The sequence below is a fragment of the Alosa sapidissima genome, chromosome 24, assembly GCF_018492685.1.
Source record: "Alosa sapidissima isolate fAloSap1 chromosome 24, fAloSap1.pri, whole genome shotgun sequence".
NCBI classification, from domain to species: Eukaryota; Metazoa; Chordata; class Actinopteri; order Clupeiformes; family Clupeidae; genus Alosa; species Alosa sapidissima.
Window position 1 is genome coordinate 4,773,313 of NC_055980.1, and position 15,146 is coordinate 4,788,458.

Consider the following 15,146-nt stretch of genomic DNA (forward strand, 5'->3'; position numbering starts at 1 on the left):
TTTGGAAATTAGACTTGTGAGAGCCACCACGGGGCACACACACCTTTAATACAACCAGACAGCAGTTACTAAAGGAGAAACACACGTGTGAGAAGTCAAAACACAGTTACACATCGAACTTACACACTCCCAGCCCGACGGACACACATCAGAGGCAATCCCAGTAGAACCAGTTTACACAACCATAGAATGTCCAATCACGGTACACTTAACCGACAGTGCAGATTGCTAACTAATAGTTATTGATCATAATGTATATCTTTGTATATATGTTTACATCATATGTACTAAGGGGATTCCAAATATCTTTGCTCCATTTGTACAGCGTCATTACCTTATAAATAAAATCAGTGGAAAAAATGACAAAATTAAAAAAAAAAAAAAAAAAAAAAAACTATTCCATACAATTTCATTTCATCCACATAGATTAAGATATTTTTTTTCCCAACCAGTTTACCGATGGGATCCCCTGCACTTAACAGGACCAGCTCCCGTGTAAGACGGAGCACACAAATCAGACCTTGCTGGCCCAGGAGATGACCACAAGATCAGTCTGCAACAAAGAGGAGCACTGCTAGACCTCAGAGTCTGACCACTAGGACAGATGAATGAGAAGAGGGTGTTGGAGAAGAGAGGAGAATCATCTGTTTTTTTCACCTTTTTTCATATTTCACACACAGAAAAGACAAAAATCACTACATTGCGCATTTACAGGAAGTTGACTATCAAATCAAAACAACTGTACACATTGAAAGACCATATTTTTATGGAGCTTTTTTTTTTTTCCTTTAAATATTTAGATTTTTTTAAACCCCACATTTGATACTATTTTTTCAATCTGGTTTCAGACGTCCCTCTCCCACTCCCAGCCCCTCCCAGATTTAACAGGTCCCTCCCATCCCTCCCAGCAGCAAAGGATGGTGGAGGTGTGGTTTATTTGGTGGAGAGAATGAGGGCCACGATGAGCCCATACAGTCCCAGCACTTCGGCAAAGATGAGGATGAGGATCATGCCCACGAACAGGCGGGGCTGCTGGGCCGTCCCCCTGACGCCCGCGTCTCCCACGATGCCGATGGCAAAGCCCGCGGCCAGGCCGCTCAGACCCACGCTCAGCCCTGCGCCCAGGTGCAGGAAGCTCCTACAAACACACACACACACACACACAAAAGGTTAGAGGTTGACCTCAGTAGCTGTGGCTCCAGTGTAGTCTCAGTGGCTTTGACCGTGTGGTTGCACTGGTGTGTTAGAGACCACAGGAGATGGAGAACAAGTACAACAAGAGACCAGACACACCCAACGAAAGACAGTGAGAGAGAGAGAGAGAGAGAGAGAGAGAGAGAGAGAGAGAGAGAGAGAGAGAGAGACAGAGAGAGAGAGACAGAGAGAGAGAGACAGAGACAGAGACAGAGAGAGAGAGACAGAGACAGAGAGAGAGAGACAGAGAGAGAGAGACAGAGAGAGAGAGAGAGAGAGAGAGACAGAGAGAGAGAGACAGAGAGAGAGACAGAGAGATGGGGATCAAAAGTAGCCCCAGGCACTCACTTGAAGAGCGTGATCCGCTCTGAGATGTTGTTGGCGATGAGCACAGCCACCACCAGCCCGTAGATGGCTATGATACCCGCCATGACCACTGGGATGATGGACTTCATGATGAGCTCCGGGCGCATCACTGACATGGCAGCGATGCCCGTGCCACTCTTGGCCGTGCCATACGCGGCGCCCAGTGCTAGGGGGGGGGGGGGGGGAGAAGGAGAACGGGATACTCAGAAACCACTGAACCACTTCAACACAACAAGCTAATAGGTTAGCAGACCACACAGATCGATAGACGCTTAAGTCCAGCATCGTCCAAACGAACCGGACGGAGCAAGAGAGACGGATGGGAGCGCGCAGAGGTCGCAGAGAGGCCATACGGCGGGTTTGGGTTTCAGTTAATTAAAAAGAGGAAGATGGAGTGCTGAGTGTGCCTCTTGCACAGGGGAAGAGAAAGCGGAGTTCAGCATGACAGCCCACTAGGGCTGCTCTGAATGCTCCATAGCTCTCAAAACAATTAAGCCCATTCATGACATGGAGGCTACTCAAACCTGACAAGTCCTACCAGCCACCACATGCAGTGCACCCCCCTCAGTTCTCCATTCTGCAAGTATGAGAATGTTACATGGGCAAAACACACCACCTCAAATTCAAGGAAAACACTTGGATTTTCAGTGCGCCTACAGGCCGTCAGCATTACCGATTTGAAGGACACAGTTATCAATGGCCTTGATGCCCTAGTCAAACATGACCCTGATATCGAGTGAGACAACAGTTCAGATGGGTTTACTACATCATGCCAAGAATCTCCAAAAAACAGGCAGAAGCCAATACGCCAACAATCTACAAAAACAAGCAGAAGCAAAGCTTTTTCCAGTGGATTCTACAAGCCCACTTTGCGTGCATGCTTTGCTGAACACTGAGGCCACCAGGTGTGACATACTTCTGCATTTCCTAGAACATGTCTAAATTTATGCGGGTATTTCCGTGAAATAAAAAAATAGTTAAAACCAATGTAATGGAGCTAATCATTTCTCAACCCTCTGTTAGCATTCTCATAACCTCTACCACACAGAGCTGATTGCATCTCATACAGCAGTGTGACTGGCTAAAAGCCTGGTAAAATTAAGTCCTGAAGTGGGGGTCAGTGCAATGGAGGTCAGATTTGCTCCCAGGCCACCATGTATGGCCATGACCTGCCGTCCTTCCTTTCGCATCGGTCACCTCAAACACCGAGGAAACCCTGCACCACACCAGGGCCCTGCACCCTGGCTTTATGTGTACGAGTGGCCTGCAGTCCTCCAAATCACAAACCCACGGGCTCATTCACAGAGGACACGCACAGTGGCTGACGTCAGAGAAAGGGCGGGGAAGGAGAGAAATGAGCAAGGGAGGGGATGCAGTGGAGGGGCGATAGGCACAGTGTGGAATCAGCTCTTTACTGAGAGAGAAGAGCTCGGAGAACAGAGTGGTGCGGAATGATGGGATGGGTACAGAGTAGGGCTGCACAACTAATCAATTTCTACTGGAAATCACAATTTGACCTAACGCAATTAGGTGATTGCAAAGGCTGCTGTTAATTGTGCAGCTTGCAACTCTGTCCTAGTGGTTAATCTTCATATGGAAGAAATCTATAGTCATGTCACCAAACAGGAGTGCTGTTATTCTCATGCACAAGGCAGGCTCATCAATCAGAAGAGGCCCAACTTAGAGCAAAATTAGGAATATTGAACTGAAGCTTGACCATCATAAATTGCAGAATCAGGAAGAAAAAAAAAATCACAGTTAAAAAATGTCCCCAAAGGAAAAGAGAAGAGAGAATTATTCTTTATTCTATATACTACATCAAAACAAATTTGCAGAAAAAATCTGGAATCCAAAGAGACTGCTGCTATATTTAACTGTTGGAAGTGCTGATGCAGCATCCATTTTTGGCAGCAGGACTGATGTTCATTAGCTGATTGAAGCTGCAGAGTCTGTAGTGCAGCATGGTGCTGGTCACTTTAGGTGAGAGGGATGTTCGCCTCACTTTCCCCAACCAGAAAACTGTGTTCAAATAGGATGCAAGGGCACAGCACAGGAAGCATTCATCTCTTGTTCTTGCCCCTACGTGGAGGATTCATCTTCCTCCTCCGAAGTGTGTGTGTGTGTGCGCGTGTGTGTGTGTCCCCTCCTGTCTCTGTGACAGATGGCATCAGGCGGCGGTGAAGAGACAGGTTCCTGGGCACAGATGGCACACTGCCACCAGCCACTGTGACTCACACCTCCTCCCCACCGCCAGATCAATACAGATATCAATTACCCTTTCTGACTTACGCACAGAGCACGAGTGGCCTTAATGAGATGGGTCTGCGTCAGAAGACAACACACCCACACAGACAAGCTGAATGGGAGAAGACTACCCTTGATCTGGAAGGCCAACCGGTTTAGTAGGACAATGGGGCTGAACCATAGATGAAAGGAGATAAAGCAGTAACATAACTGACAATCGGTCGATCGAGTTTGAATCCTGAACCAGCCGTTGCAAGTCTGTGACGCTTTGAATAAAAGTGTCTGCTTAATACTGCTCAATTAGCTTTATTAGGTGGAGACCGACAGACTACCATTCTAATTCATTCAGCTACTTCAGCCCAGAAAATAGGAAAATGACTGATCTGAATCTTATGATTTTTACCCCTTTTTCGCACCAAAATAAGAGTTGAAAACACCATATGACTGATGACCTCACTCACGCATCTTGGCAACAAAGCAGCCCATGCTAACTGGATAAAGCCAACACCCTAATAAAGCATGCCCCCCAGCCTAAGCCAGGACATACAATTGCCATCCTCCACTATGGGGAAACACTGAAGTGACCGTATACCACCAAACCCAGTGTCTTGAACACCAGGGCATTTCAAGAGGCTCTCTCTTGGGGGCTAAGCTGATGGTGGTTTTGGACCAGTATTTCACACCGATTAAAAAGGCCCCAACTGTAGCCAGTTTTAAATCTAGACTTAAGACCAAACTGTTCTCAGACGCTTTCTGCTAACTGTGCCGAGTTACAAATTCTGAATCTGCCTCGATAATTATTCTACTTTGTCTTTTATTACTTTTTTTTACTGCTTTTGCCTTTGTTTTTGCTTACTAATTATTCTTTATTTTTAAATGATTTTACCTTGTGTTTTATGTTTTCTTTTTATTATGATCTTTACCTTTTAACTATTCTTTGACTATATTGCCCTTCTATGCTTTTATTTGTTATTATTGTTTGGTTTTGTTTATGTAAAGCACATTGAATGACCTCTGTGTATGAAATGTGCTATATAAATAAACTTGACTTGACTTGACTTGACTTGACCGATGTCCGTTCCTCTGTCAGCAGCAGCCAGCCTCCTCACCACCACCACAGATACAAACACCAGGCTCCCAATCAGAGGGCAGGAATGAATTTAATAGGTCCTGTGTTTGATTAAACCACATATCTGAGTATGCAGGGGGACTCCTGAGACACTGAGATAAGGGAAATGTCCGACAAGTCAACGCAAGGAGCGGGTGTGCGTGTTCATGTACAGGAGACAGTGGACGGGTGCTGATGGGCAATCCCAGAGGCAGCATCATTTTTTTTTTTTTAATCCTAATCCTGGGCTTAAGTAAAGAGCTTTTATTCTCCCCCTCACTTCCTCCCTCTGCCTTTACCATAGCCATGTGTGAAACAGTGCTGTGAGCAGGTCACATTAAACTTGTGTAAAATTATAATACAAAAAATGCATACACAAAAACATCCAGACTCTTGCAACACACACACACACACACTACACTACTCAGTCTGTCCATTCTTTGAAACAAGTGCACATGTTCCCACAGATGCACTGCACTATCGTTGTTAGTAGAGAACAAAAGCCCAAGTCATTTGGCATCACATGATAGTCTGTAAAGGAGCTACTCCATTTCCTTTTCTTTACACAGATGTTTCATGGAGATTAAAAAAACAAGAAAACTGGGACTATATAACTGAGTGGATAGTATTTCTGACTCAAAGACAGACTGCCAATGAATCATGGAAAACTCTGCCACTGACACGGCGCGTGACATTGAGAGTCTATGCGAGTTCTAATGCTGCGAAGCAGGTGCACACACTCTGACCTAGGCCTAGTGGAGTAGTTAGTTACTTCTCTGGAAATATGGAATTCTAATATGAGCTTGGGAGTACGATTTGAAGAGTCATCACCAAAATTGTGCACATGTAGGCCTGGGTACACTACACTGCATCCAGGCTACTTCTCCAGAACCACTGAGTCAGAGTTGGCTCCACACAGTGAGCAATCTGACCAGCATGGTGAGTCATTGGATGCCAAACAACGCACAAACACAGAGAGAAAGGCACATAAAAGCATCCTTCCTATATCCAACCTCCTATACATAGCAGATGATTTTAAGTCATCAAGGTACACTCCTTTCTGGTTTCTTGTCAAACTAGGCTCCATAGAACCATAGTAAAACTCCACCAAGGATATTCATATCCTGATACAAAATACATCAAACTGGAGTCAAACATTCCTTCCACTCAGACACACAATTCTAATTCAGTTGGAATTGGACTAAGACTATCAAACGGTATGAACTTTGTCACATAACATCACCCTTGTGATGGTCCATTACCTCTGATCACCTGACTGGTGCATGTCATGAGCAACAGAGCCCAGGGATTAATGAATGGGGGGTCACACAGTAGTCATCTATAGGCAGTTCAGCACTCAAAGAAGGCTGAGGGGCTGATGTAAAGATATTGGGATTAGACTAGGGGTTGTAGGGAGTGGGGTGGTGTGTGTGTTATATTTTAATCCTCCTCCAATTTATGTAAAGGTCAGTGAGAATATGTTGTCTCAATCACATCACCAGGGAGTAGCTCTGCCTCTTGAAGCATATAGTTCACAAAGCCACAGAGAGCAATGCCTTGGTGACTGACTTGTCAGAGATATGTTGCATAGGACAGGCAGTACAACTGTGTGAAATAGCCTAATGCTGCAAGCCATAGGATGGTACCTAAAAGACCACAGAGGTCTACACTGGGTCACAACTAACTGGCCAAACCAATTAGCAGTTAGTCGATATTCCAATCATCCTGTCTGTGGCACAGTGTCAACTTTCACAGACCTGCCACATTGACCATTTCACAGGTCTAGCAGTTGAAATGCCAGCGGGTGGGGAAAACAATCTAAAGATATGAACGGTCTTTTTAACAGTCTGCTTGACAACGTAAGACTACATGTGACTTCCATTGGTCATAAGACTAGCAATGCACCAAGGGACATGTCAGACTTCAATTGCGGTCATTGGTTTGAGACGGCATTTGGGATCATAAATACTTTAATGTAATATGGGGACGAGATGCTATTCAAGATTATCAATAAATAAGGCTGCTTACCTATAAACGGGAAGCCTTCGCAAAACCATATTACTAGCATATTTACCATATAATCCTTTAATTTCACTGCTAGTTACGCCCCTGCTGGAAGTTGTAAGTCAATGAACCTTTACCAGACCCACTCTCAATTGAGAAGGGTCTGATGTCAACGACGCTACTTCGCAGAGTAGATCTAGAGGAATCTAGCTAAACAGAATGATGACGCTCCCCTTTATCAAACCCACGACATTCGCAAATCGGGCACCGAATGGCTTGGCAGGCGAATGTACGGCATATGTAGTCAGTGGCAAAACATCAATAACTGCCAGCTAGACTAATGTAGTCGTCACTACAATTTATGGATGACATTTTACGTGAATGATGTTGGCTAACCACTAAAACTACGCAAAGTTATACCAATTAAGGTTACCTAAGAAGAACCATTTGATGACTCCCTAACGTTAGGCATAAGAATAGAGCAGAAAAGGTTAGCAAAGCAATCCATCAATAGCAAAGAAGTCGGCAAACTAACAAAACGACTAAGCATCACCTGATGTCCTGAATGCTAATTTATCCAGAAAGCAAGCCATATCCGCCAGTTAGCTAGTCTCAACAGCTGGTTACCGAGACGGTTTCTTGTGGCAATCGCTGGCAATACAAAACCATCGATTACATTTAGTGGCAGCAAACAAACAAATAAAGTCTCACCATTGATTTATAACCAAGCAATCTGGTTATTTGGCTTGCTGCTGCTACCTAGTGTGGCGAGGATAAGGCAGGTGATACATCGATAGCTAGTTAGCTGCTAACGTTAATGATAGCTAGTTTGCCAACACGTATTGAGTTGACGTTGCCATTACCTGGCGGTAGATAACGTTAGTAATACACAGCCATGTAAAATACAACGCTGAGATAACAACAATGTAAATGAACCGGTGACATGAAAATATGCAAGACAAATGATAATGACAAGGTTTACATCAACTACATTGATTTAAGCACTTACCACTAAACACCATTGCCGCTGATGCGCCCATCACAGCGAAGAACGGGGAGTATTCGGGGCTGTCGGACGACATTCTCTCTCAAACAGTACAAAATGATACAAAAATATTTAAAGGCAAGTGTCCCTAAATGGGTTCTTTCAACTACTAAAGGCCACGGTCTAGGTATGTGAATTTCCGAGCGGGGAAACGTTGACAGGCCACCTAAACAGCAGTAGAAGGGTCTAGTCACGATTCTCCCGATAGATTCCCGGCGCAGCAGTACAAAATGGCGAAGGGGAAAATATCACCTGACAAGAAACAGGGACTTCACCAATCGATAGTGGGGGTATGCAAAAATGACGGAACTAAAACACACCTACATTTCTCACAGCAGTAATCTAAATTAGGTTATTAAGTAACGCTACAAACAAGTATAGCCTTAATAGCGTCTCTGATGTGAACTTTGCCTTTTCCATAGACTTTACTCGTTGAAGGTCATCCCCCAGCTAAGCAGATTTTGGTTCACTCCGCTGCAGGCTTTCCCTTTGATATTATAGCATTTCTCTGTTAGAATAAAATGATAGGATGAATATGAGGGTGTGGACACGAAATATCAACCATGGAATAAACTAGCCTACCTATCTTTATGCGATAATATATGCCAACAAAATATGTCGTTTTTATTAGGCTATTATTTGATATAGGCTATCTTATGGACTTGCTAGTCTGAGATGTTGATTATTGTATTCACTCCAAAAATAAACACATACTGCAAAGAGCATAATTTGTTTGGTCAGGCTACCACGTCTGAATGTTTCGTTCACAGTGGGGTGTAAAGCGTACAAGGGATTCGCGCGTTGGGGGAGGGCGAGGAGATTCCCGCTGCATTGCTTTGAGCAAGAGGAGAGAGAGAGGGATGGGTGATGGAGTGGGTGAGTCACAGCAGGGACAGCATCCCCCCAACCTCCAGTTTAGCAGAGAGGTCAACTCTCCCCACACTCTGAGTCCTGCACCAGCATCAGCATCGCGTAGCCTATCCACGACTTCCTCAGAGGCGCACCCAAGCTATGGCTTTTACAGAGGCTTATTTGCCATAGCCTACGTAGCCTATACTGAGCACACGTGAAGGTCATTGGAAGAAAGCACGTGCCTCTTCCCCCCACCCTTGTGAATGAATGAGAAATGTTATGCAATAAGATGCTGACGCTGTTCTGAGTAAATTCAGGGGTTAGTCCTTGTTCTGGATTCCTCGAGTGGGATAACGAATCAGACTATTGTTTAAATGCCCACTAAGCAGGAGAAGTAGGCTGATTCAGTCAAATGCCTTCCAGAAATATGCTTGTTGCCCTGCTATGATATATTTTTGAGTGGGCCCTAAATTATCCCCCTTGCAGTAGACCTTAAGGCTGTTCTTGTGTAGTAGCCTATATATAACCAACCATTGAGAAACCATTCCTGATCCCATCCTAATCTTGCCTGCGACACACAGGGTTAAACACTTAAGTAGTCTTCACACACTCACCCAGACTGGTTGGAAGGATGGATGATTAATAAAGATATAGTGTATACACCTGTTAGAAGTCACATGTTTCTCATCTTGATTGTAATTTGTATATAAAGTACAGGGCCTATTGAATAACCTTATTTCCAAACTTCATAACAGGAATAGGATCATCTCAACAAAACCATTAAGAATTGCTGAGATGTTTTAAATGCCATGGGCACATTATTCAGTGTAGACCACACAGTTTAATGTAAGCTTGAGTAATCATCTGGCCATCAGATCATTCACCATAGGCATGTAGGGATCCAACTCCAAGAGTGCTTGTGGGATTGATAGCAGCAGAAGCCAACAGGACAAGCACTAGGATGGTTATCACGCCACTAACACAGATAAGGCCAAGCGGAAGGCTTCAATAACACATGTTGCCAGTTCCTAAGAGGATTTTACGCCCTCTGTCGCTCAGTGTTCAAATGTTTACGTAGCCTGCAAAGTGGGTGTGGCATGTGATGCCAAGGACGTCATACGCAAAGCTGGAGAGGCATCTTATGATGTTAAATAATCTCTAGACACAAAGCTAGTGTAAGCAGACAGCATTAACTATCAGAGCAATATATATTCAATGGAAATCACCTCTCATTCAAAAATGGCAACAACACAGATTCATCTTTACAGATTAAATATTTTACTGCATAATTGACAGCGGAGTATGACAACATAGTATTCTTAACACTAAACTGGAGAACACATAACATGCTCACACACAGAGTGCATTTTATTTCCATTCTCACCACAACCGCACACACAACCAGCTAGATCTGAGCTCACACAACATTAGGATCAAACATAACACCATGAAGAGTGGTAAAGAGGTTCTCTGAGAGCTGCATTATTTTACAGGACGGCTTGTCACGAGGGAGAGGGCAGCACAGCAGCTTGTCTCTGCTGTACCACCAACACATTAAGATCCATCTAACACACGAGATCCACAGGTTACAACCACACAGGGGAACGGAGAGCTTTGTGCTGGTCTGAACGGCAGCTCTGTTCTTCACCAAAGCTGTGCGTTCGGACACAGCAGTGGGGAGATTAGTGCGGAGCTGTAACTGTCAGTAGAAACCCCATTAGCCAGCTATATCCCTCTTACTGAATAAACACACAAACACCATCCACACACACAAACACAAACAACAAACCTGATGGATAGCTTCACAGAGAAGAGCTTCATTATGTTAACAAGACACTATGTGCAGAGAACTTATAGCACCCAGGGGGCAGTTGGAAAAACACACAGCAAGAATATAAACACGATGGCCTTTGGTGGCCAGTCACCACAATGGCGGAATGTGCAACACTGGCTGGGTTGATATGCACATAAGAGAGAAGCTGGATGGAGCAAACTCAGAATTCGCTGATCATCTCAATACTATACAGCCACAGATATGCCTACAGGGTCTACCTTCACAGTGGAAGTCTTCACCAACAACAACTCAGAATCTTAGACTCAGGTGAACCATGAGACAGTAAAAAAAAAATGAAATAAGAAAATAATACATTTGAACAAATCTACATAGCAATTTTAAATGTAAAACTACGACAAACAAGGGACCAGGACTTATAAGCTCATCAAATCAGAAAGAAGCATCCTAAAGAGAGCTTAAATAATACTTTCAATCACGTTATGACTGTGGCACTGTAAAGCTTTTCGGTTGTCATCCCCTGATAAGTGTGATTACCACATTGGACGGTGTGAGCTTCAAAACTCAGGGTAAAGTGACCTTGTGTTATGTTGATCATTTGATACCAACCACCACAATAGGTGGAAGAACAGAGCAGATAAACAAGAGAAGCATTTCCGAGAACACCTACCCATTTACACTTTTAGAGAACAACCCATTTGTAAAAAGCTGGCAGAGGAAGTGAAGCTTATTAGATTAACATTCTGAAATAGAGGTGAACTAAGAACATTGCCTTTTCTCTTCCAACAAAAGTGAATGCCACGTGACAGTTTTTGTGATCAGGGGAGACTGATACCATAGGAAAGATACTGAGGATACAGGACGGATTCCATGTTGTGATAATGATAAAGATATGTGATCACCAAGCCCCATTACGAGCCCTCTCTGCTCTGCCAACACAGTCTCACACTTGCCTTAGTGTATGCACTATATGAAAGAAAAGGGCAATACAGCCAAATCAATTTCCCTCACAGGATCAAAAGAGTTCGTATGCTTAAATGACATGGTGGTATTGTGCTGATTGGCCTTAAGTACTGTCAAATAAATCTTTCACTTCTTTCCATTAACAGTAAGGCTAGTGTGACCTATGTGACAACAGATAAGAGTTAGAAAATACATTGATAATGACAAAAGTAAATAATATGAGTATGCTGCTTATTTCCTTAAATAAATAAAAAACAAAACAAAACACTGATATAGACTTTGTTGATATTGGACGGATTGGCTGGAAGCGACAACTACAATGCTAACACTTCCAGAGGCCTGATAAACCCATAATTGACACAACCCATCTTGAGTGGCTCCTCTGCGGATATGCATGCATGTGTGAGTGTGCGGTCAGCCAGCCATGGCGTCCTGGAAGCCCCACACTTCCAGCAGCGCCACCTGGAAGCTCTCGCCACACAGCGGGGGGTTGTCGAAGGTGGTGCAGCGGGCGGAGCGCCCGTGGTTCAGCTCGGCATCAATGTAGAGTGCATTGCCCTCACCTCCACCTGTTGGGCAAAATGAGCATCACAGCAAGGTAAGGACCTACTTACCTAAATGTGATGACACACTGGGCAACTTTTTTTAGCAATGTTGCGAGGAATGTTGCCCAGACACTTACTATATTATTCTCTGATATTGGGTAACAAATTTGGAACTGGAAAACATTTTATTAATTTGTGGACAACTTGCAGTGATCATCCAATCAAAACACTAGGAATGGGATCATGGGATTGCCTGGCAGCACTGGTGAAAAAGTTGCCCTATGTATCGATCATTGCCTTTAGGTCCCATGACATATGTGAGCGAACTTCAAAAAATCCTCATCAGTTAAATGCACAACTTTATCCACCAAAGGCAAGTTCAGCCTTACATTATCCTTTCAAGGCTTTGAGAAGGCTTTCCAGGAGCTTCTACGTTGCCACTCACCAATGATGATGGAGTCGAAGTTCCCGGCCATGAACATGGAGGTGTTCCTGGAGTTGAGATGAAAGTGTCGGGCCGAGAGGAACGGGGAGAGGCGCTCCGAGGGCTTGGGGCCGGAGTCCACGGGAAGGGTGTTGCCATCAGTGGAGGGAGAGTCCTCGTCTAGCAGGTCCAAACTCTGCATGTTCCCAGCCAGCTCAGGGTGTTTGATCACGACCCACTCATAGCGCTCCATCTCGGGCTTCATCTACACACACACACACACACAAGCAATTAAAAGAGTGTCACATATTAAATGATTAGCCATGTAAGGGCCATGCACCTGCACATTCAAACAGATTTTGCTACTTAGACTTAAATGGATTGTGACATGACCTGAGAATGTGTGTGTGTGTGTGTGTGTGTGTGTGTGTATTCTTAATGAGGGTGTGTGTTTGTTTGTGGGAGAGCATGAGCTGAGCCTGTGTCAAGTATAAGGTGTCAGATAGCTGCTGCTTAGGTACATTAGTACACAGAGTATCCAATTGCACCAGAAGTTTCCTATCTCACATACTCAAACACAGACCTTGAGTATCAAATACTGTTCATGGGAAAGCCATTATCAACATATTATTATTAAAATCTACAATCGTTTTTACAATATTGTAAACTTAAATCTCTAATGGGACATCAAGTTGACTTTTCATGACAACCACAATGAGCCTTAAATCCTAGTGTAAAATATACTTGAGAAATGGCGCCACCTGCTGCCAATAAACCATCAATACATTCTCCTTCAAGTTACAGCACATCACCAGCATCATCTAACACTGCCTTTAACAAACTTCTTTGACCTGACCTCACTCATGTAAAACTGCTCATTATTGTTGCCAACACAATTACAATGGTTTCATCAAAGATCCACCCTCTCTGGTTTCATTGCAAACAATTACAGCACTTATATGGGTGCAGACTTCAGCCATTGTTTTGGGAGGCAGAAGGAGGTAATATTTATGTGGTTTTTATTCAATTTGATTTGCATGTTTGAATATCAGAAAACACAAAACCAACTTTTGGAAACAGCAGAGCAGATAGGCCTAAATCACTAATCTGGAGATCTTTATTACACAGGAAGAATAATTAGGCTACTATGGCTTTTGAGCATGTTATATTCAAATGTAACTAAATACAATGCCCAATGCAACACAGTGGACTGTCCATTCTCTGTGCTCTGTGTTTATGGACATGGTTGCAGGAATCCATTTTGTTGTATTAAATATCATTAATTCTTAGCCTAATAACGCTATCCGGACAGCTCTGGTTTCAGTTACTCTCGTGCAGACACACTGAATGAGTGCTCATACCACTACCACCTAATTTTATGCCTATGCTTGATGACGCCAAATTAGCAAGTATTTCCTGACTGGGAATGATTTTGTTTTCTTTTTCTATTGGTCTGCGGTTCCATGATACCATTCGATTGTGCCGCAAATGATCAGACAAGTGACAGAAGTACCTGATATAATTTCACTTCATTATGAGCAGGGACCGGCCCATAGTTTGAAAAATGCTAATCTAACGGACATCGTTAAGTAAGAAATCCATCAAAAGGTCAAAATCCCTGTGCACAGCCCTTCTTGCTCCAGGTGCTGATGGTGGTAGGTGGTAACATCATCACATGACCACACCAGACCCAGTGAAAGTACTCCACACTCTAACATCAGAAATTGCCATCAATATCGTCAATTCAATATCCTGCATATTTTAGCTTGCATATAGGCCTATATATACACAATCTATGTCATTTAAGCATATTTGTATAAAAAAAAAAAACATATTGCATGTTCAAAAATACAATAGATTTTTTCGGTCATAACCCATATCAACTAACAATTAATTTACATAGAAAAATACACTCTATACAAAAATATACTCTATTTACAAAAATATACACTTAAGAATACACACTCTCTCTGTAAAAGTTGTTTAATTAAATTACCTCCTTGTGGTTGAGGTTTGATCCTCTCAATACCTATAAACTTAAGGGTAGTGGCTGGTCCATGACTCTTATCTCTATAATGCCTTGCGATTGCATAATCAAAGTTACCATTTCTGATTGCTGCTTTATGTTCCGCAATTCTTAATTTTAAATTGCGTTTAGTTTGGCCTATGTACATTAGTCCACAAGGACATTTTAACATGTATATGACATGAGTTGAGAGGCAATTAATAAAATCTTTAATTTCATATTTCTTGCCAGAATGGGGGTGACCAAAAGACTGTGTCAAATGTATTTGAACAATGTGCGCATTTCCCACATCTGTAATTGCCATACACCTGTTGAGCAAGCCAATTCTTCCTGGGGGGTTCTTGAAATGTAGAGCTGACCACCATATCTTGATCATATCCTCTTTGAATGAATCGTTGGGACATTTCTTTGACTTTGATTTTGTAATCATTTTCGTCACTGCATATTCTTTTTAATCTTATAAACTGTCCATATGGGATGTTTTTAATGGTATGTTCAGGATGGTAACTTGATGCATGTAGGATAGTATTCCTATCAGTACTCTTTCTAAAGATCGATGTCTCTAATTGTCTGTTTACATTGA

At 43.1% G+C, this 15,146-nt stretch overlaps 2 protein-coding genes and 1 long non-coding RNA gene across 3 annotated transcripts in view; 1 reads left to right on the plus strand and 2 right to left on the minus strand.

Moving 5' to 3' along the window:
- On the minus strand, nt 1-8,200 carry atp6v0cb (ATPase H+ transporting V0 subunit cb). Its single transcript, XM_042083228.1, has 3 exons — nt 7,926-8,200; nt 1,543-1,726; nt 1-1,138 (listed from the first exon to the last, which is right to left on the minus strand). Exons 1-3 carry the CDS (start codon nt 7,996-7,998, stop codon nt 934-936), a joined length of 462 nt encoding a protein of 153 aa, XP_041939162.1. The 5' UTR covers nt 7,999-8,200; the 3' UTR covers nt 1-933.
- The window catches only part of LOC121700337, a 25,629-nt gene continuing 13,800 nt past the window's right edge, over nt 3,318-15,146 (plus strand). The window contains exons 1-2 of the long non-coding RNA XR_006027195.1: nt 3,318-3,327; nt 14,813-15,135. This is a non-coding gene — a long non-coding RNA (uncharacterized LOC121700337). The remainder of the gene's footprint in view (nt 3,328-14,812; nt 15,136-15,146) is intronic.
- The window catches only part of tbc1d24 (TBC1 domain family, member 24), a 14,105-nt gene continuing 9,492 nt past the window's right edge, over nt 10,534-15,146 (minus strand). Inside the window, exons 6-7 of the mRNA XM_042083221.1 lie at nt 12,559-12,802; nt 10,534-12,137 (exon numbers count right to left, since the gene is read on the minus strand). Of these exons, the coding sequence (XP_041939155.1) occupies nt 11,983-12,137; nt 12,559-12,802 (399 nt within the window). The 3' untranslated portion in view covers nt 10,534-11,982. The remainder of the gene's footprint in view (nt 12,138-12,558; nt 12,803-15,146) is intronic.

What these genes read in the sequence shown, in the direction of transcription:
- atp6v0cb (XM_042083228.1), bottom strand. Translation starts at nt 7,998, where the DNA reads ATGTCGTCCGACAGCCCCGAATACTCCCCGTTCTTCGCTGTGATGGGC. An exon ending in AGCGGCAATGGTGTTTAGTG is followed by an intron (nt 1,727 to 7,925) that starts GTAAGTGCTTAA and finishes CCCCCCCCCTAG; the next exon opens with CACTGGGCGCCGCGTATGGC. An exon ending in GAGCGGATCACGCTCTTCAA is followed by an intron (nt 1,139 to 1,542) that starts GTGAGTGCCTGG and finishes GTGTGTTTGTAG; the next exon opens with GAGCTTCCTGCACCTGGGCG.